The sequence below is a fragment of the Nicotiana tabacum genome, chromosome 13, assembly GCF_000715075.1.
Source record: "Nicotiana tabacum cultivar K326 chromosome 13, ASM71507v2, whole genome shotgun sequence".
NCBI classification, from domain to species: domain Eukaryota; kingdom Viridiplantae; phylum Streptophyta; class Magnoliopsida; order Solanales; family Solanaceae; genus Nicotiana; species Nicotiana tabacum.
Genome location: NC_134092.1, coordinates 90,640,234 through 90,662,098, shown reverse-complemented (window position 1 = coordinate 90,662,098; position 21,865 = coordinate 90,640,234). Strand labels below are relative to the sequence as shown.

Below are 21,865 nucleotides of genomic sequence, written 5' to 3'. Positions count from 1 at the left end.
TTGTTCTTAGAGAAGTTCATTACCTTCACTTAGAGAGAGGACTTTCATAATCATTTTGAGCACCTTCAGCAGGGTAGCATGACCATTACTCAGTATGAGACCAGATTTTTGGATTTACCATGCCATGCAGCTATCTTGATCCCTATTGAGAGAGAAAGGGTGTAGAGGTTTATAATTGACCTTACATATGGTATTAGGCTACATATGGCCAGATAGACCGAGGATGGTATTTATTTTACTCAGGTTATGGAGATCTCTAGGAAGATCAAGCACATCAGAGGTCAGGTTAGGAAGACGACCTCTAACAAGAGGCCTCATCATTTTGGAGGATTTAGTGGTGCCTCGTCTGGACGCCGAGGTCGGTTTGTGAGGGGTCGGTTTAGCAGACCAGTTTATCATTCACCACCACCCAGCCGAGGAGCTTCAGTAAAATCTTCGTTCAGTGCACTCCCAGCTCAGAGCTCTTATCGCACTCCATCAGTTCAGGGTTCGTCAGTACCGGGCTCTTCTAGTAGCTATTCTGGTTCATGATGTTTAACTCAGGTCCCGTAGTCATTTCCATTTTGAGGCTGCTACGAGTGTGGGAAGTTGGGCATGTGAGAAAGTATTGCCTCCGTTTTTGTAGAAGTCTAGTGTAGCAAGGAGGCCAGACTATGACTCTCGCACTAGTTGCTACACCCCCCGCTCAGCCAGCTTAGGGTGAAGGTCATGCGGGACAAGGACGTCCTAGAGGGGAAGGCCATGCCCGTTGCTATGCATTTCCCGATAGGCCAGAGACAGTTGCTTCTGACGTCGTGATCAGATGTATTGTTTTAATTGAAGAACGAATATTTATTATCCGGAATCGTTTCCTATGACTTTTATTTATGATATTAAGTTATTTTGGCTAGATTCGAGCCGTCCACATGTTGATTTGCACGCTTATTAGTGGACTGATTTAGCTTGTTTGAGGTAAGTATCTTAGCTAAACTTGTGTGGGGAAAATATCCCTTAGGTGCTAGCCCTAATTGTTGATTCCTATGATGTATTAAGTGATGTGTACATGTTGTGACGAGCTTGTATACGCACTATGTTTGGTTTTGACTGGAATAGACCGTAGGCTATTAATATGCCTTAATGTGATAATGAACTTTATATGAAACTTGTGAAATCACTTTATGACTATTTGATCATGCTTATTTCGACAAGAGTGGGTTGCTCTAGTGGTGAGCACCCTCCACTTTCAACCAAGAGTTTGTGAGTTCGAGTCACCCAAGAGCAAGGTGGGGAGTTCTTGGAGGGAGGGAGCCGAGGGTCTATCGGAAACAGCCTCTCTACCCAGGGTAGGGGTAAGGTCTGCATACACACTACCTTCCCTAGACCCCACTAGTGAGATTATACTGGGTTGTTGTTGTTGTTGATCATGATTATTTCATTGACTTAGCCATAGACATTCTTTATCTATTGAATATCTCTCCGCTTCTATGATTATTTGTTATGTCCTTGTGCACAGTTGTTGAAAGTTGTGAACTTATACTTTGGTGACACTTTGGTACTATTGTTGTGTTATAGTGGCACTTGGCATTATGGTTTTGTGGTACCGTGGCACTTGTGGACATGTTGAGCGGATTGATTGGGGGTGTATCACGAGGTTTTGCCGTGCGATTTCTTTGTCTATGATTGTGTGCGTGGGACGAAATAAAGGTGGCGTTATCACGGGCTGCCCACTTGGCGAAATAAAGGTGGTTATATGCGCATGTGACGAAATAAGGGTGCCATATCATTTTTATGTGCATATACAGTGTAATAAGGGTGGCATTTTGATGATGTGATGTGATATTAACCAACTGATTGGGATCCTATGCATTTTAAATATTGCTATTTATTACTAGTAAATAAATGATTATTGTCCAAACAAACCGTTTTCCCTTGTGAACTCTTCACGTTAATCCCCCATCTACCTCTAAAAATTATACAGTGAAACAGGGGGCTAAAAAGAAAAAAACTTACAGCAATTTAAGTCCATCTTCTACCTCGATCTCCCAACACAGGCAACCCATCTCCCACTCCTCTGAAACACGCATCACCATTACACCTCTCTGCTCTCCGTAATCACTCGTAAGTTCGCGTTACATATGCTTATGATCCCAATTTCTTTGTGTTGTTAACCTCAGATCTGAATTTTGATTTGGTAGTTTGACAATTTGTGTGTTTTGAAATAGGGGCAGTATGAGTAGCAATATGTATACGGGGTTCACGAGGCTTTGCAAGGGTCTTGCGGTTGTGCTTGTGGGCGGTCATATTGTTGTCCAGATTCTTCCTTCTGCTCTTTCCTATCTTGCTCTCATCCCTGCCAAGTATTCTTTCTATCTCCTCTTTAATTACTGTATTAGTTATTTTAGCTTTTCTTTTTGGTCGGATCGTGGGATTTTGGAATAGGAATTAGAGATTTTATATCCAAGTTAATGGCATAACGCTAATCAAGTTTCTATATCTGTAAATGCTTCAATCGAATCTCCACTTTTGGATCATGTGCTGAATTTTTAAAAGACTTTTGTCTACTGACGCTCGTGTCATAAAGACTTGCTTGGCGAGCTGTGAATTTTTGGTGATTTACTGAATACCTCTTTAAGAAATGGAAATTTTGGACTGGAGCATAGGTTGCTCGTTGTTGTTCTTGGATTGAATTTCAATTACGAGGCAGCTTCCTTGTGCATGATTTCCTGCATTACTTTAACAATGCCATCAACATTAAACTATCAATAAACTACATTTATAACCAAATTATAGCTTTAAAGTCTCTAGGACCCATAAAGAAATTGGCTTACTCTTCATAGTAATTCACATTCCTCTTAGCAACAAAAAACATGATTGTTCCTCTGTGTAGACTTCTTCAACAAGTTATTCGTGCAAGAAGGCATCTTTTATAGTCAATTGATTAAGAGATCAATGATACATGACTATCTTTGAGCCAAAGGGGATATATAATAAAGACGCATATGCTATTTTTTACCACTGGGAGAAAGAATCACCGTAATCAAGATTATATATTTGAGTTTTTTCTTTGGAAACCAAACAAGCTTTAAGGCGATCAACCTTCCCATCTGGTTTTATCTTGACTATAAACATCCAATGACATCTAATTGTAGCTTTATGATGTGGTAAATGAACTATCTTCCAGGTACCATTATCATGTAAATTTGTCATTTACTCAACCGAAACTTGGTATTAACTAGGATGAGCCCGTTGCTTTTCCCACAATCTTTGGTGTTTGGACTATGGATTCATTTGTAACAAGAGTATGGTATAAAGGGAAGCCCGGTGCACTAAGCTCCCGCTATTCGCAAGGTCTAGGGAAGGACCGGACCACATGTTGTGATAACTCAAGAAAATTTTAAGTAGAATGCAAATTGCTAGTAGATTGAGTATTTTGGGTGCACAATGGAAAGAGTAGCATCATTCATTAAGGGCTCAACATGTATAGAAGATGATTCTGAAAAAGGTAATGAGTCGCCAGAAGCACCTTATAATCCTTGTATCATGAGAGTATGAGGAAAAAAATTCAATTAGGTTAACCAATGGATGATTTTACTGGGACTGTCTTAGAGCCAAGCGAAAGAAGAGAGTTTTCAAAGTAGGAATAGTTGGAGGAAGATTTGTGTGAATATGACTATTTCATTAAGTGGATTTTATGAGAAAGCTCCCTTAAAGGTGTCTTGTTTTTCTTGCTTTGCTTGTTACTGACCTGAAAAGAGGTTTTTGACTTTGTAGTAGATATTCTCTTTGTGAGGAGCAAACAGAAGATGTTAATCACAGTTTTCTTCGCTGTAAGGTTATACTCAAATTATGGGGCATGATTTTTTTTCCATCTCGGGCATATCCTAGACCATGCCAAATTCCATTATGGATTTTCTGAACTGTTGTAATAGCAAAACGTCTCAACTAGAAGGCTTCAAGATTTGGAACACAATTCCCCACGCTATTTGGGAGACAATTTGGAAAGTTAGAATTTTTCAAGGAAAAAATAGCAACATGCTTAGCCTTAAACATAGATCTATTTTTTTGGCTAGCCTTTTGGTGCAATCAATTTTTTTTACATGATATCGATGCCATGTTAAGGATATGATTAGGAATGAGGATATTCGAGACAAGGTGCGAGCGGCATGTGTGGCGGATAAGATGCGGGAAGCGAGGCTGAGAGGACATGTGAAGAGGATATGCACAGATGCCCAGTGAGGAGGCATGAGAGGTTGGCTATGGTGGGTCTAAGGAGAGGTAGAGGTAGGTCAAGCAGGACATGACATATCTTCAGCTTACGAAGGACATGACCCTTGATAGGAGAGTATGGAGGTCGAGAATTAGGGTATTAGGTTAGTAGATAGTCAAGTGTGTTTCTTTTTATACCTGTATTCTTTTCCATATTTATAGCACTAGTGTTATTCTCGTATTTTTTGTTCCTAGATTTCTATTATTGTTTATTGTTTCTTTTGCTTTGGTTATCTTAGTTTATTTCCTTGCTATTGCTTCTCTTACATAGCTTCTTCACACCGTCTCTCTTTTTCATAAATGTTGTGACTATGCTTTTCTTGAGCCGATGGTCTATCGGAAACAACATTTCTATCTTTCTGCGTACACACTACCCTACCCAAACCTCACTTGTGGGATTTCACTGGGTATGTTGTTGTTGTTGATCGATGTCATGTTAGACATTATTAATGATTTATACAAGGTGTACCTATGTTTTATGCACTTAGTGCATGTTTGGTTGCATCATTGAGATGTTTTAATACCAGTGTGAAATTTCCCATTAACTATACAATGTTTGGTTATCTTTTTATTCAGGCATAACTCATTATTACGCAATGGATTGTTTGGCTGTCATTTTTGTTGCCTCTTAAATAATACTTGTATAAGTTATGTCGGAATCTCTGTATTGTTTTAGGTGTGATAGAAGGTGGAATAAGAATACGAGGATTAGTAATACTTGGATTAAACGATACATAGATTTCCACATAATATATGCATTAGTAATACATGGATTACAATTGATGAATTATAATGTAAAGATTGAGTTTGTTTACTTTTAAAAAAATGTTTAATACATAGGGGTTATTTTGTAGAAAACCATGTTGTAAGCTTTTCTATCTTTTTGGTATACTTCTTGTATATTGACACGATTTCCCCCTTTCTTTTAATGAAATTTATTACTTTATCAAAAAACATGAGGGTTATTTTGTCATTTTGTTGCTTTAATCTATGATTTATTTGTTGATTTCGTATCAAAAAGTAATACATGGATTAAAATAATAAAATGACCAAAATAACTCTCGTGTATTAAACAATTTTTTTAAAAGCAAACAAAACACATAATTAATCTACATTACAATTCATGCATTATTATTCCTTAGGTTACATACTAATCCCTACATTACAACCCCTACATAACTAATTCTTATATTACAATCCCTGCATTACTAATCCCTACATTATTAATCCCTGCATAACTTGTCTCTAAACTAAACGACCCCTTAGTGTTTTATCATTAATAACAATCATCATTACTTATCAAAAGATGTTAGCATAAGAAATTTGGAGGATAGAACTCAAATCTTCTTTTTATTGGACGTAGCATAGTGCAATTAGAATAGTCATCAACAAATGTCATGAAGTAGTGAAAGCCTAGATTACAACTGACTCGACTTGCAGTCTAGAACTCTGAATATCCAAATGAACAACTTCAAATATAGATGTCCCCTACTATTTACTCGCCTTGAGAAAGAAGCACAAGCTTGTTTTGAAAACTAACATGGCACATTTGAAACAAGTCAAATCAGAAAGATTTGGGATCTCTTTCGTAATTTGGAGATACTTAAACTCTTAGACAACTATGTAGAAGAGCAAAAGAAGCAACAAAAGTAAAAGTAACAGTCTTTTTTTGGGCGATACCATGTGCGATTTCAATCATCAGTCTCGTACTCCATCCATGCAGAAGGCTTAATGCCCATCTTTTGACTATTAATGGAAATTTTCCATTTTCCTTGGGAATTTTGCCTGGGATATAACAACAAGCAACACCAAACCCAGTCTAATCTCACAAGTGGGGTCTGGATATAGTTTCGAAAAACTTGCCTTTGAAATCTTCAAACACCTTCCCTTTATTTTAACTTTTATTTATTCCTTTGCCTTTGCCCCTCCTTTTTTAATATCTTATCAAACTTTTATATCCTCCACTCAATAAGGTGGGGGAGGGGACGGAATTAAAGTAATAAGTAGCTATTATCATGTTGTAGAATAGCAAATAGAATATTTCATTTTGAGGATTCATATAGCCAAAGCAACTTGCTGGTAATTAAGCATGGTTGTTATTGTTGTAGTATAAAGATTTTTGCTATTGCCTCGTAAGCTTCTTAATACATGGGTCTTACAACAACGTTTCATGCCAATTGCATGTTAGAAACCACAATTTTTTTTCTCTTATGTCTTTATAAAAAAACATTATCTTTTTCGTATGTCAACAACAACATATCCAGTAATATCCCACACCGTGGGGTCTGGGGAGGATAGTGTGTACGCAGACCTTACCCCTACCTTGTGAGGATAGAGAGGCTGTTTCCAATAGACCCTCGGCTCAGGAAAGCATAAGCACCATATTAATGAAAATATAGACAAGAAGGGACAGTACCAAAAAGCCATATAAAAGCAGAATAAAAATAACAAAATAGTAAGGTGATCAACAATGAAAGAAAACATCGGTTAGTCATAAAACCTACTGCCAACAGAAAGCGAGATTGCGTGCCAATACTACTGTTATGAACGCTCTAGATTACCTCATCTACTACCCTAATCCTCGACCTCCATACCTTCCTATCAAGGGTCATGTCCTCGGTCAGCTGAAGCTGCGCCATGTCTTGCCTAATCACCTCTCCCCACCTCTTCTTTGGCCTACCTCTACCTCTTTGTAGTTCCTTCAATGTCAACCTCTCATACCTCCTCACCGGGGCGTCTGTGCTCCTCCTTCTCACATGCCCAAACCACCTAAGCCGCGCTTCCCGCATCTTGTTCTCAATAGGGGCCACACCCACCTTGTCGCGAATAACCTCATTTCTGATCCTAACCTGGTGTGCCTGCACATCCATCGCAACATCCTCATCTCTGATACCTTCATCTTCTGGACATGAGCGATCTTGAATGGCCAACACTTCGCCCCATACAACATCATTGATCCGACCACCACTCTGTAGAACTTACCCTTAAGTTTCGGTGGCACCTTCTTGTCACACAAAAATATCGGAAGCGAGTGTCCATTTCATTCATCCCGCCCCAATACAATGTGTGACATCTTCATCAATCTCCCCATCCCCTGAATAATAGACCTAAGGTACTTAAAACTCCCTCTCCTAGGGATGACCTGCGAGTCCAGCCTCACCTTCCCTTCCCCTCCGTGAGTCTCACCACTGAACTTACACTCCAAGTATTCTGTCTTGGTCCTGCTCAACTTGAAACCTTTAGATTTCAGGGTCTACCTCCATACCTCTAATTGCGCGTTCACACCGTCTCGCGTCTCATCAATCAATACAATATCATCTGCAAATAGCATGCACCACGGCACCTCCTTGGATGTGGCGCGTCAGTACGTCGATCACCAGAGCAAACAAAAACGGGCTGAGTGCCGACCCCTGATGCAACCCCATCATAACCGGAAAATGGTCCGAGTCCCCACCCGTCGTCCGGAAAAAGGAAAATACGTTTAAATGGAGTAACATGCTATGTGAGGATTCATATAGCCAACCCAACTTGTTTGGGACCGAGGCATAATTGTTTTTTTTGGTCAAATATAATATAAAGCAGCCAAGTTGCATGCATGTCAAGCTTGAAGTTATGCTTTATTTAATATTTTGGACAGGAGATCTGGTGGTGCAAAGTAACTTTTACATGCAGCCAGAAACAATTATCCCCTTTCTCATAGTGAGACTATACTCAGTAGATCCAGCCTTGATCACCTATTTATTGGAAAGGGATCTTCAATGAGTTCTCCGGAAAGATGGTCATTTCTGCTCTGTAATCCTGTATCAGTAGGGCTGGGAGATTTCTCAAAACTTGTGACCTAAGACATCCTATACTACTAGGGCATGATGTATACTGTTATAATCTGGGAAAACAGTTGTATCCCTTCTGCTGAACTGTTTCTTAGGTTTGATCTTTTCTGTTTATTGCAGGACTATTCCATTTGCATGGAATCTTGTAACAGCTGGTTACACTGAACAAACAGTGTATGGGGTATGCTTCTTTGACATTAACTAATTATGTCTTGGTTCTAATTTGCGTTTCCGCTGCCATAAAGAGAAGCCCGAGAGCTCACGTTTTAACAAGTCATATTTTTTGTATTTGTTGAAGTTCGTAACTATCTCATCTAAAAGCTTAAACTGTTAGAGAAAACATGTTTTGTTTACTTATGTCTTCAACATGCCATTCACGTGCGGGCCTGATTCTTTTTTCATGGCCAAGCACGTGAAAATTCTTTTTGATAGTAGGTGGTGGTGAGACTTGAACTATGACCATACCATGTTGGCATGTGTCACTATTTCATCTAAAAATTTAAGCTGTTAAGGAGAACACACTTTTATTCAGTTAATTGTCTTCAACATTATTCTTTGTATCATTCTCCTTGACATCACCTTCTATGTCCAGGCGATCATCAGCACTATCGGACTTCTTTTCCTGGGAAAGCTGCTTGAGCCCATCTGGGGTTCCAGGGAATTCTTGAAGTTCATCTTTGTTGTCAACTTTTTGACATCGGTCTTTGTCTTCATCACAGCTATATCATTGTACTACATAACAAGACTAGAAATCTACCTGTAAGTTGCATGGACTTGATACTATCAGTGATTTACTTTGCTTGCCTGGTTACTCTCCGCCTCCCTGGTTATTATTTTATTAGTTTAGGGTGTAGGAGTTAGTGACACAGAGGAGTTTCCCTATGAATTAGACCTGCTTATTTTGTTTCCGGTTGTCTTCATACTTGTGGATTCCCTGTTTTGTCTCTGCACAAGCACAGTTGTCTATGCTTTAGTATGAAATCTTTTAAAGTTTATAGGAAGTACTGCATAACTTCTGAATTTATGCCTCTGCCTATCTTATTTGTCAGTTATATGCCTATTTCCGGCTTCCAAGGAGTTCTTTCTGGTTTCTTAGTTGGTGTCAAACAAATCATGCCCGATCAAGAGTTGTCTATTTTGAAACTGAAAGCAAAGGTACAACCACTGGAATTACCAATTGTATTTTGACATGCATCTCCATACACTATTATCTCACAACTTAAAATGTGGTCTAACATCACTTGTGATTGCTGTTTGAACTCTTTGCAGTGGTTGCCTTCCCTTGCATTGTTGCTCTCAACTGTTATAAGCTTTTTCACGGCAGATTCTGTATCATACCTTCCAACAATAGTATTTGGGACATATTTAGGCTGGATTTACCTAAGATACTGGCAGAAGAAACCAGAGACAAAGCTGAAGGGTGATCCAAGTGATAAATTTGCCTTCTCTTCTTTCTTCCCTGAATTTTTGAGGTATTTTCTAATTTTCCCTCTTGCTATGGACTATTTCTCTTAATTAGTCTGTGTTCTCAGTAATCCCACAATGATATCTCATTGGATGTAATGCAGACCAGTAATTGATCCAATTGCAACAATATTTGAGCGGCTGCTTTGTGGTAGAAGATCCGATATTTCTAATGAGGAAAGCGGCTATACTCTAGGTGGTTCCACATTGCCTGGTTCTGATCCCATTGAAGCATCGAGGAGGAGGTATAGCGATACTTTTTGTAATATATCTTTCCAGTGGTTTATCAAAATTCCCCAGAACTGATTAGATAAGTATATGCACGTATTCTAGAAAAGTCAGTTCCTTTTCTTTGGATATCTGTGTTTGAACATGTATTGATTTTTGTCCCAAGTACTAAAGAAGATAGACTAAGTTTGGGTGCCAGATGCAGGACTAGGGGTGGCAAACGGGCGGGTCGAGTCGGATATGGGCGGGTCAAAAACGGGTAATGCATAAAATGGATAAATTATTCGTTCCGACCCATATTTAATACAGATAAAAAACGGATTAACCGGCGAATAATATGGATAACCATATTATCCATGAATTAGATATTTGTGTTTGAACATGTATTGATTTTTGTCCCAAGTACTAAAGAAGATAGACTAAGTTGGGTGCCAGATGCAGGACTAGGGGTGGCAAACGGGCGGGTCAAGTCGGATATGGGCGGGTCAAAAACGGGTAATGCAAAAAACGGATAAATTATCCGATCCGACCCATATTTAATACGGACAAAAAACGGATTAACCGGCGAATAATATGGATAACCATATTATCCATGACTTCAAGATCACTTTTTGGAGAATTCTTAGTCTCCCAAACTTGAGGAACCCCCAATTTGAGGCTTTACAAATGTAAAAGTTAAACCAATTGGTTATCCATTTTCTAAATGGATAATATGGTTCTTATCCATATTTGACCCGTTTTAAACAGTTCATTACCCGGCCCATTTTTTAGTGGATAATATGGGTGGTTAGCTGATTTATTTTAACCATTTTGCCACCACTATGCAGCACACATGGTCATAGAAAAGTGCTATCCCATATGCAGTTTGCTCTAGATGAGAAAACTACACCTCATATTTTATTCAAGAGTTTCTGACATTTATTCTATAATTGTTAGTTCTAAATTTTACACACATTTTGTATCTTAGACATTATCAAATGAGAGTTTATCCTGGACGTGCTCCAGTCTGAAGTAAGTTAAGTCTTTCATAATAAATGAATGAGTTGTTTTGGATGCATGGATAAGTGAACATCACTTTCTATTTAACTGGAGCTCCTACAAAAGAAATTTTCTCGCGCATGTTATTTGTGAGAAATTAGGAATAATTATGCCATTCCAAGGACACAGGATGTGTTGCTGAAGGATAGCTTTGTATCTCTTAGTTATACTTCTGCTTTTCATCTTGCAAGCTGATGTTGTATATTACAGCTAGAAGGATAGTTTTTCATGTTCTTGTTGTACGAAGGTTCATTTAATTAAATGGTAACCTCATAGTTATTTTACGTGGTTCACTCGTAAAATGCAGGGAAAGAGGTGCCAGAGCACTTGAAGAAAGATTGGCATCTGAACGTTTGGCTGCTGGAAAGAAGGCTGAAGAATCAGAAAGAGATCCCACTGATAATGTGTAGAAGCTGGTCATCAATCAATATATTTGTTATTCACTTCCTTTGCAGAAAGTATGTTTGTCTGCTAGAAGCTAGAAGATTGTGCACATTTTTCGCAGTGTACTCTTTTGGATTCTTGACGGAAATTTTGTCACCTGTTGTTTTATCATCCCTGTGGTGCATGTACATTTTTGTCCAGTGCAATTTTCACCGCCCTTTTTACATTTTACGGACATATATTTGTTTAGGTTTCTGGACAGTCACCATGAAAGATAGCTCCTTGATGTTTTGCAGATAGAGTTGTTTCGATTTCACCTGCAGAAAAAGCACCTCCATTTTGCATTACTCCTTTTATATGTGAAACCTATATTTGTATGGAAATATAAAGTTGCTAACGGGAGTTTGGTTGCTTTCAACAACCATGAAATTTCAGATACAGCTGAGGAAAGGGTGAATTTTCCTTGAGCCGACGATATCCGTTTTACTTTCGGGTTAATTTGAGTTTTCGTTGATCAGTGACTGTAACTGAGTCTACATCAAGGTTTTAACTAAAATCCTATGCTTTTGTATCAGACGTCCTTTCTTAATTCTTACACGGTCATATAATGCAGTTGTTAGTGTGGAACTCTTTTGATATTAAACAGGTGGAATTACCTAAAAATATCATTTCAAATATGACGTTTCTGCTGGTTAATTTCGTTGCCTTAAAACTTAAATCAATAATCTATTTGGCTTGTTATCGCCTTCCCGTAATAGTTAGCATTAAATTTGGTTTAATAGTTAGAGCATGGTTTTATCCCTGTAAGAAAAGAGAAGAGGAGAAAAAGAAGGAAAATGGTGCAACTAAATCCCTTGATTGAAGACATAAATAATGAATTTGGAAGTCTTTTACGGTGGACAAACAAAGAATGATGAACAATGTAATCTCAACTCATTTTGTTGCCAAATGTGAATTCTGACATTGCAATCTCAACTTGATGCACAGAGCTGGAGGCATGGATTTCTCCCTCCTGATGATCATCATCTTTAATATTCTCAATTTGTCTACGAGGAGAGGTTGGTATTTCATTAGCCCAGCCTTCATTTTCCGCATTGGATGTCCGACTCTCCTCATTACTATATTGTGGGTAACTGCGTAATAAGTGAACCGGCGAGGTACCATGCAACGGTGTGGCCGGTCTGCTAGAGACAGGGGTGGTGTTTTCCGATAGCCGGCCGTGTTTCACCCGCTTTTTCGCCGTGTTGTGCCAGCTTCTAAGAGCTGTTGCCACATTATCACCAAAGATTATAGGTTTCATTGATGTTCCCATCTGCAAATTTCACCAAATCTCTCAGCACTTTTTATTGTGAAAAAGGAAGACAAGTTTAGTTATAGAGTACCTGTGTGACCAAGGCATAAAGAGGGAGAGTCACATAGCTGCAATGGACCTGTATGATCACCCTGAAACAAGAAACAAAAACTATCAATATATATATGAAAAGAATTAAAATATGCATCTTTAAATGTTCCAGTATTGATTGGCCAATGTTTTTTAATATAGATATTTTAGGAAAATCATGTGGCAGAAAAGAAAATGGTCATTGATTAACCTATATATCATCCAAGGTCAAAATCATCTTTTCAATTTTGAATTTTTTTGAACATATATGATAGTCTGTTTTCTGCCAGTGAAACTCACCCCATGGTCAGCCTTATGGCTATATCTGCAGCATTCTGGTGGAAGCAAGATGGGTAACTAAATTTCCACTGAAAAGTTGACAAGGAAAAGAAAAATATTCAGGATTAGGATTTCAAATTACATATAGAAAAAAAAAACGAACTGCTTACCCAACTCCAAACGAAGAAAGCAACTTGGAATGCATTCTGAAAAACCACAAATATGAAGGAAAAAATCATTATGGACTTCCAAGTTAAGAGTTTTTACTATTACTCCTTGCATCTTAATTTATATTTATGTGTTAGCAGTTTGAATTTTGAGAGTCAAACTTATTAATTTTAACTATAAATTTGGACATAAAATCTTTTTTATATTTGGAAACTAAATAAAAAGTATTATAAGTCATAATAATTAATAATTTAAAATATTTAAAAGGTATATAAAAAGATCATATTCAATGAAAAAATTAGTTTAACTCTCGAAATCAGTGACGAAAGGAGTATTATTTTAAAGTGAAAAATTATGAAAAAATGAAAAGGTACCTGAAAGAGCACAAAGTTAATCAAGAAAAGGACAAAGCCAGGTCGGTTGAACCAGAAAAGATGGTCACCTGTCTCCACCACTGGTACACCTCTCACTATGTCTCCCCTCTTTGAAATCCTTACTCCCATTTCTGCTATTATCATTTCAAGTTTTGTGCCAACCAGCAATATTATCTGTATTTAATTTTTCCCAATTATATGTTAGAAAATATATTCTTAGTAACAATTATACTTTCCTCCATAAGAAATGAACGAATTACTTACTACTAACGGGATAAATGGCACCCAAAGGTACGAGTACAATCCTGTCCAGAAAGAGGAGGAAATTTCATTTAGTTTCAATTGGATATGGTTTCTTTAAATAATTCTAATGCACTCTTTCGGCTACAAGCATTTTATGGGTTAATTTCAATAATGGTCATTAACTTTATTCTTTATATAATACTAAAATTACAAAATTATTTTTTATAACAACAAAATCACCAAACTAGTTTTGTAAAAGTAAAGTTACTGAACTATGTTTTAGTTGTCCACACAAAACAAATCACTGAAAATCATCATTTCATTACTTTGTATATGCAACGTGAGAGAATTCTTATTAAAAATTTCACATTTGCATCCTATATTTTAAAAATATAGTTTAGTAACTTTACTATTGCAAAATTTAATTTCATGATTTTAGTGAGCATAGCCGAAATTAGATGTGTGATAGGGTCAGTTAGATAGTCTTACCATTGGTAGTGGTTAGAAAATATAGTACTGTGAAGAGCCATAATGCTGGACTGCACACAATAAATGAGGTTATATTTAGTAATGACAGTATTGGTAAAAAGTTTCTGAAAAGTGTTAGAGAAAACAAAAACAAAGAGAGAGAGAGAGAGAGAGAAGATGCATGTACACCTTATTTCCACAACAAATTTGAAGTCTTTTTCAACTGCTCTATTGATGTATATCTGGAAATCAAAATTTTCCTGATTCTGTGGAGTTAAATGTGCCTGGTTTGGACCAAAGTTAATTTAGTACTGAACTGAATTAATTAATGTAATTCAGTTACATATACACAAGTATGGGTGGGGAGGGAAGAATATAATTCTGAAAATTTGAAATGCTATACATTATTTGGGATATTGCAAATTAAAGCGACTTACCATCATGAACCCATGTCTAAGGGTTAGATAGTCAACTTTTGCTACTGATGAGAAGAATTGCCTGAAGAAACAAACCTGAAAAATATAATCCAAAACATAACGGTAAGTCACAAAATAAAAATAGAGTTTAAGTTTATTTACACTAATTATATATATCACTTGGAGTATAATGTAATTAGCGATAAAAGTCATTTAATGATTGATAACTTGATAAAATTAACACTCGCATGTTCAACCACATTAATATTGTAATAAAATTTTAAACTATCAATGTATATAATTTAAATTGATCTTCAATTTTCACTTAAAAAAAAGCTGAATAGAGAGAGGGAGAGAACTGACTATCCAGAGCAGCACTGGAGACTTGCTCCAATAATGCAAGTGCCTACGTCCAAATGACGTCTCCCTTGCAAATCTGAACCTCTCTGGATCTGTAAAAATAATAAAAATCTGAACTCCTCAGGATTTGCAAGAATCAAATAATAATAATAATAATAATAATTCTGTCTTTATATTACATATTTTTATAGAGGGTATCGTAATTAATGTGGTACCAATTGTATGGCTTACACAATTAATATGACTACTATAGTCACACTGTCAATATATATATATATATATATTTTAGTGTTACAGCTAGCACAGTGATCGTTAGCATCACCTTCTTATTATTATATTATGTAGATATATATGACTTGCTCGTATGTCATTGGATGGATCTGCAGATGTTTACAACAAGTCAAAAGAAACTAAAAAATATCTTTATGTGGTCATTATAACATTTTAAAAGGAATCATCAATTTCAAGAGGGACGTGCACACAAGAAAAGGGATATAAATAAATGAACTATATATATGTCGGTCAAGTTTAAAAGAAATTAGGTATGAAAGATGGCGAAAAGTTACAACTCGCAATACAACTTGCAAATGATTTCCTACACATATTATCTATCCGAATCCAATAGAACTCGGATGTTCACACATATACATTCTAACTTAGTCTTATTTTTCATTTTGTCACTCTATCGTAACCTTATTCCATTTTGATCCTTCAACCCTATTTCTTATGTTTCATTTTAGCATAAACGCTGAAACCAGTGTAAAAAAAATATAGTACGTGTGTATACACAAATTTGAAGTGTAATAAATATCCAATTAAATGTTGCTCATCCTTGTCAAACGGGTTAATACTAAAATACCCGACCCGGATTTCTTGGTGTTCATGATACTTTTAGTTCAACTTGAAATCCACAAGAACAAATATCCATTCCATTATGAAAAAAATAATTTTCTTTGAGACATGTATTCACTTCAAATTTCAAGCTTATATGAAATAAAGGATGAAAAAACCAGGTGTCAACATTTAATTGGATATTTATTACACCTCAAATTTGTGTATACACACACGCTATATTTTTTTGTACTGATTTCAGCTTTTGTGTTAAAATAAAACATAAGAAATAGAGTTGGAGGACCAAAATGGAATAAGGTTGAAATAGAATATAAAAATAAAAAAACGAAATCAAATTGAATGAGCCGTATATGACCAAATATTTTAGTTAAATGTCACATCAATTTTCAGCCTTGTCTTCTTGTAGCAAAAGTTAAAAAAAGTTTCTAAACCTGTTTTTAATAGGACTTAACTTATAATTCACCAACCATGCACATGGATGCTCATACAATAAGTTAATTTAATAAATTACTATAATTGTCTAAAAAAAATATAATTAATTTATTATTATGAATAGAGTTAAGTGACTTAATACTCAGAAGTTTTTTCAAATTAATTAGCCAATATAGTAGGAGACATATATATATATATATATATATATATATATATATATATATATATATATATATATAGGGCCAGGGGAGGGGTGAAGTGTTGAGTTTTCATTAATTCAAATTTAATTAGTATACCAACCGTTGTAGAATTGGTACTCAATTGTTTTTGTTTCTTCCTCCCAGGCTCTCCATTTTCTCATCTGTAGTTTCAAATAGAATAGGATTAATTAATATAATTGACCTTAGAAAATTAGTTGGAAAACTAGAACATCGATCTTCACGTGCATAAAATGAAAAACAAGCATATATACCTTTAGCCTGCCTAAAGCAAAAGTTGCTATAGAGTATAATACATGAGCAACTGCCAAGACAAAGATGAAAATGTGGAGCTGGTGTATTGCATATGAAGATGCAAATTGGACTTTTCCCTGCATAAAATATTACTTATTTAAGAAAAAAGATAGGAGTAATACTTAAAATCAATATAATATAATTATACCTTTGGTAGACAAGGGTCATCATATTTATTCTTGGCAGCTTCATCAGACTTACAAGGATGCCAAGAATAACCAACACTCTTTGGCACGCATAAGTTAGACACTGGGCTTTGCACCACTGTCAACAGCAGTGATATGAATCCCAACAACATCAGTTCTGTTACGTTAAAATGTCAGTCAATACATGCATTCAACTATATACGATATACAAATATAAAATTAAGAAAATTCTACTTTAATTTTACCTGCTTTGATCTTTTCAAGTGCTTCATAAAGAGGCTTTTTATGTTTTTTCAACAACCACTGCAAACCAAATAAATGAAGTCTCCATCAACAAAACAAACACATCTCATGCAATACCAATTCATCGATCTAGAAAATTTTCACCCCCTTTTAGGCAGTAATATTAGCAGTAAAATCTGAACAATGAATTAATTAGCAGTCTGATTTTACAAAACTAGCTAGCTAGAATTAAACTCCCAAAAATTAAGTTATTACTACCTACCTCTCCAAGATGATGAATAATTTGTTCAATGAAAATGGAAATAGCCAGCAAGATGAAGCAAACTGCGGCAACTGCCCAAGTCGGAGTTGCCTCCATCGACCGTTCTTTAGCCATCTACCCAAATTACTTGATATATAGACGAAGAAGAAGCTTTAATAATATTTCAAGTGCTCAAAGATTTTCTTTAAGAAAAATGGTTTTCTTTCTTTTTCTTTTACTATGGTTGAAGGGGGGAGCGAGTAGTTTGATATATGGTAGTGTAGAATATAAGATATGACGAAGAAATTGGAGTGCGTAAATATATACTCCAATAAGAAAGAAGAAGGGGACAAGAGAAAGAGAAAGAGAAATAGAGGAAAGGTCAAACGAACAATGGAGGACCTCTTCAAAGTCGCAATTTTCAAAGCTTAAGTCAAATAATGCGTCATATTGAAGTTATATACTCCCGTTCCACCATAAGTAATTTTTTGACTTTTTTTTTGTAGTCCAAAATATTTGATTTTTTCAGATTTCAAGAATTAATTAATTATTTTTTTTTCTGCATTGCCCTTGGAGTAAATAGTGTTGGAGTATGTGTTACGAGTGTTTATGTGAAGAGATAGTAAAAGTTAATATGATAAATTTCATTACTAATTAATGTTAAAAGATGAATTTCTTAATTTGTGTGAAAACAGCCAAAAAATTACTTATTGTGGACCGGAGGGAATATCAATTTGTTGAGGGGAGGCAATAATAATGAGCAAATTTCATTAGTAGCCATTCGCTAGAAACTAATATCATCCGCTGACCATAAATTATAATATTCACTTTATATCCTAGAACCAATTCTAATGTCTGGCCACTAAAATTAACAAACCCAACTGACGGTACTTATGGCGTAGTTCACTCATGCCACCATTGAATCCATTGTAAATTGAATGCAAGTACCCTCGACTCGTAAAGTAAGTATTCTTGCGTGAATTTTCTAGTCCTTTTGTCCTAAACCTTTTCCTGATTCTATGGACGATTATATTTATTTTGCCCATCAAGAAGCAAGTTAAAAGCTTGTTTTACAACTCTGATTGGGATACAAATTCTTCCATTCAAGAAGTGCTTTTATTTGATTTATTATTTCTTGATCTTACTGGTTTAGATGATACCGAGGAAAAAGTTGAAAACTTTTTATCAAATTTGCGAGATCTTGAACATTTTAAAGCGTTCATTACAATATTTCTTGTTTTTTTTTTCTGTAAAAGAAAGAGAATTGTAGTGTATTTAATCTATGTGTCAATTGTCAAGATGATTTAACCTATGGGAGCGATCCTTTAATTTTGTCGTGGTCATCTTAGAAGTTATACAAAAAATATACAAAATATACTACACTATACAATTTATATACTACTAAATAGACTGTCACTATACAAAAAATATATAAAATAGATGTCACTATACAATATATATACAAAAAAGACTGTCACTATACAAAAAATATACTAAAAAGATATCACTATACAAAATAGACCGCTACTGTATAATTTATATACAAAATAGACTGTCACTATATAAAAAATATACAAAATAGACTGTCATTATACAAAAAATATACAAAATAGACTATTACTATACAAAAAATATATAAAATAGACCGTCACTACACAAAATAGATATTTCGGACTATTAGATGTAATATGTTTGGGCCGAAGGATCATTTTGTATTAATAAAAAAAAAAATTGGGCTATTAAAATTTTGAATAGCTATAGATGGTCATTTTCTCAATAACAATAATACAAAAAGAGTCGTATATAACACTACTTTAAAGTATAGGGTTGGGTGACTCTGTCATTTAAGTTGAAAAGTATATGCATGGTAGAATAAATGTCTTTAGGCAATCAAAGACCCCACTAATTAAGGTTTTCTTTTGACAATTGACGCGTCTTTTGTATTTTTTTCTGTACCTCGTTAAAATATACACTTGGATGCATGCCATCTTTTTAAATAAATTTATGAGTTTTTGTGTGTTTGCTGATAATTTATATTATAAGATTTTCTCTCATAGTATTGGAATAGACGGAAGGAAAAAACACAAATAGCACTATGTAATATGTTGTTCACCAAATTAATGAATTTAAGTGGGGTAAATTTCACAAATGATCATATAACTATGAATTTTTTTCACCAAAATTATATAACTTTATTTTCTCACACAAAAATCATAAAACTTTTACTAACTCGCACAAAAATCATAGTGAACGAAAAATACAACTTTTCAGTAGTATTTTCTTATTCTACGATTTTTTATTTTTTATTTTCAGTCTAATAAATAATAATCCAATTAAAATAGGAATAATCTGACCCACCCGACACAATACTCACATATATAAATTAAAATAATATTAAAAGTGAATTCTTCAAAATATGATACTTCTATCATTTATTTTATTTTTCAGATTTTCATTCAAATTGATATCATTTTTATTTCAAGTGCTCTCTAATTATACTTTTTTTTCTTGTCAGAATCTCATGGATTTCGAACTAAGTATTTTGTGGGGGAAGAATTCCCTTTTAATATTATATTAATTTACGTATATGGATATTGGGTCAGGTACTGAGGTTGGGTTAGGTCTTTCCTATTCTAAAGGAAAAAATACAAAATTGACCGATCGACCGAAACTAATAGTATTCGCTAGAGCGCGCGCGCACACACACATATATTTCTGAGTTAGGTATTTCCTATTCTAAACATACACACACACACACACACACACACACACACACACACACACACACACACACACACACACACACACACACACACACACACACACACACACACACACACACACACACATATATATATATATATATATATATATATATATATATATATATATATATATATATATATATATATATATATATATAGATTGAAAATATAAAAAGAAAAAAATATGGAATAAGAAAAAATACTACCGGAAAATTATGTTTTCCGATCACTATCATTTTTGTGTGAGAAAAAACAAAGTTATATGACTTTGGTGAAAAAAGTCATAGTTATATGATTATATGACCATTTGTGAAATTTACCCATTTAAGTATTGATGTCTTGTATTTTAGATCCTATGTTTCCACTATTAGTATTCTATTATTGTTCAAAAACTTACACCGTAAATATTGGAATTTCTCCGTATATATATACATATATATATATATATATATATATATATATATATATATATATATATATATATATATATATACATACATACATACATTGGAATTAGTCAATCTGTTACATACTAAGTCCAAATTTTCCTCTGTAGAATATCGTGATGGCACCTAGTCTCTAAGACTAGGTAAGCCTATCAATATGCGGAATAATCAAAATAACAAGTAAAAACTTTTAAAATCTCAACCTCTCAGTACATAAAGAGATTCCCAAAACTCGGTAAAATACAAGTCACAAGCTCTAAAGAAGTAGTACGAATATCTTTATACATTAGAGTCTAATGTGAATAGGGAAAACAACATAATAAGGATAGAAGGGGATTCCGAGGTCTACGGACGCTGACAAATATACCTTGAAGTCTCCGCGTTCAGCTAGCTCACTGATACCTAGTCTGATAGGAAGTACCTGGATCTGCGTAAAAAGATGTGCAGAAGCGTAGTTTGAGTACACCACAGCGGTACCCAGTAAGTGCCAAGCCTAACATCGGTAGAGTAGTGACGAGGTCAGGTCAGGCCCTACTGAAAATAATAAAAGACATGGGGAAATATTTAACAATATAATAACAATTGAAATGAATCAAGTAAGTAGTATGTCACCATTAAATTACACAGAATAAGGGCAAATAATACCTCGCGGAAAGAAACAGAAATTTACAACTTTAAAAAAATTACAACAATAATCAAAGGCAAATGTAGTCATAAAGAAATATCAACAAGAACACTCCAGAGGTACCGCCTCGTAGTCCCAAAATCATAAATAAATTCACAATATCTCATTTTCTTATATCACCGCGGGAGCCTTCACAATCAATTTTAAAGAAATATTTTTTCCAAAATAGCATCCCGCGTTTTAGCCACCCTTATCACATCGCATGACTTCTAGTAGTTCCCTTACTAGCCATGCGTATCAAGCCACCCTTATCTCACCGCATGCGTTTCAACACCCAGACCTTATACCACCGCATGCATATCAATATCACAATTTATCACAATATGCACCTCAAATGCCCAAATATTTCAACTTGCCAAAATAAAGCAACAACAGTATTTTTTCACAATAAAGAGCTCACGGCTCATGCCAAAATAAATCAACAACAATATTTTCCATAATAAAGAGCCCACAGCTCCATTACAATGAGTACGAAAATCTAACAAAATATTCAGCAAAAATAATATTTCACAAATTTAACACCTTGTCTAAATATCAAAATTTTAAATGTAAAATACTTCATTTTTAATAATATTTAAATTAAAAAATCCATCCTTCAAGTAATGCACAGAACAAAAGAAACTAATGTTTCAACTAAACATGTAAAAAATTAGTAGGAAAAATGT

The 21,865-nt window shown here is 35.0% G+C and overlaps 2 protein-coding genes across 3 annotated transcripts; one reads left to right on the top strand and one right to left on the bottom strand.

The window, feature by feature from the left end:
• Positions 1-1,983: 1,983 nt before the first annotated feature.
• LOC107791014 (rhomboid-like protein 19) lies at positions 1,984-11,386 on the top strand. 2 transcript variants are annotated; one of them, XM_016612995.2, is made up of 8 exons: positions 1,984-2,097; positions 2,202-2,336; positions 8,196-8,256; positions 8,668-8,834; positions 9,125-9,230; positions 9,345-9,547; positions 9,644-9,784; positions 11,113-11,386. In XM_016612995.2, the coding sequence occupies exons 2-8, from the start codon at positions 2,209-2,211 to the stop codon at positions 11,213-11,215; spliced, it is 909 nt and encodes a 302-aa protein (XP_016468481.2). In that variant the 5' UTR covers positions 1,984-2,097; positions 2,202-2,208; the 3' UTR covers positions 11,216-11,386. The 2 variants fall into 2 exon arrangements, with proteins under 2 accessions (XP_016468481.2, XP_016468482.2); XM_016612996.2 differs by having other exon boundaries at positions 1,988-2,097; positions 2,208-2,336.
• Positions 11,387-12,117: 731 nt separating this feature from the next.
• On the bottom strand, positions 12,118-17,421 carry LOC107791015 (MLO-like protein 6). The gene is made up of 15 exons (NM_001325509.1): positions 17,326-17,421; positions 17,066-17,123; positions 16,823-16,977; positions 16,635-16,751; positions 16,463-16,523; positions 14,882-14,970; positions 14,540-14,614; positions 14,292-14,386; positions 14,124-14,173; positions 13,656-13,696; positions 13,392-13,565; positions 13,020-13,055; positions 12,871-12,938; positions 12,572-12,632; positions 12,118-12,501 (listed from the first exon to the last, which is right to left on the bottom strand). Exons 1-15 carry the CDS (start codon positions 17,419-17,421, stop codon positions 12,118-12,120), a joined length of 1,560 nt encoding a protein of 519 aa, NP_001312438.1.
• Positions 17,422-21,865: the final 4,444 nt, after the last annotated feature.

Excerpts from the sequence above, each read along its gene's own strand:
- LOC107791014 (XM_016612995.2), top strand. The coding sequence starts at position 2,209 with ATGAGTAGCAATATGTATACGGGGTTCACGAGGCTTTGCAAGGGTCTT. Across the intron at positions 9,548-9,643 it reads TTCTTCCCTGAATTTTTGAG|ACCAGTAATTGATCCAATTG; the intron begins GTATTTTCTAAT and ends GATGTAATGCAG. Across the intron at positions 9,785-11,112 it reads ATTGAAGCATCGAGGAGGAG|GGAAAGAGGTGCCAGAGCAC; the intron begins GTATAGCGATAC and ends CGTAAAATGCAG.
- LOC107791015 (NM_001325509.1), bottom strand. The coding sequence starts at position 17,421 with ATGGAGGCAACTCCGACTTGGGCAGTTGCCGCAGTTTGCTTCATCTTG. Across the intron at positions 12,939-13,019 it reads CTTTCTTCGTTTGGAGTTGG|TGGAAATTTAGTTACCCATC; the intron begins GTAAGCAGTTCG and ends TCAACTTTTCAG. Across the intron at positions 12,633-12,870 it reads GCCATAAGGCTGACCATGGG|GGTGATCATACAGGTCCATT; the intron begins GTGAGTTTCACT and ends TTCTTGTTTCAG.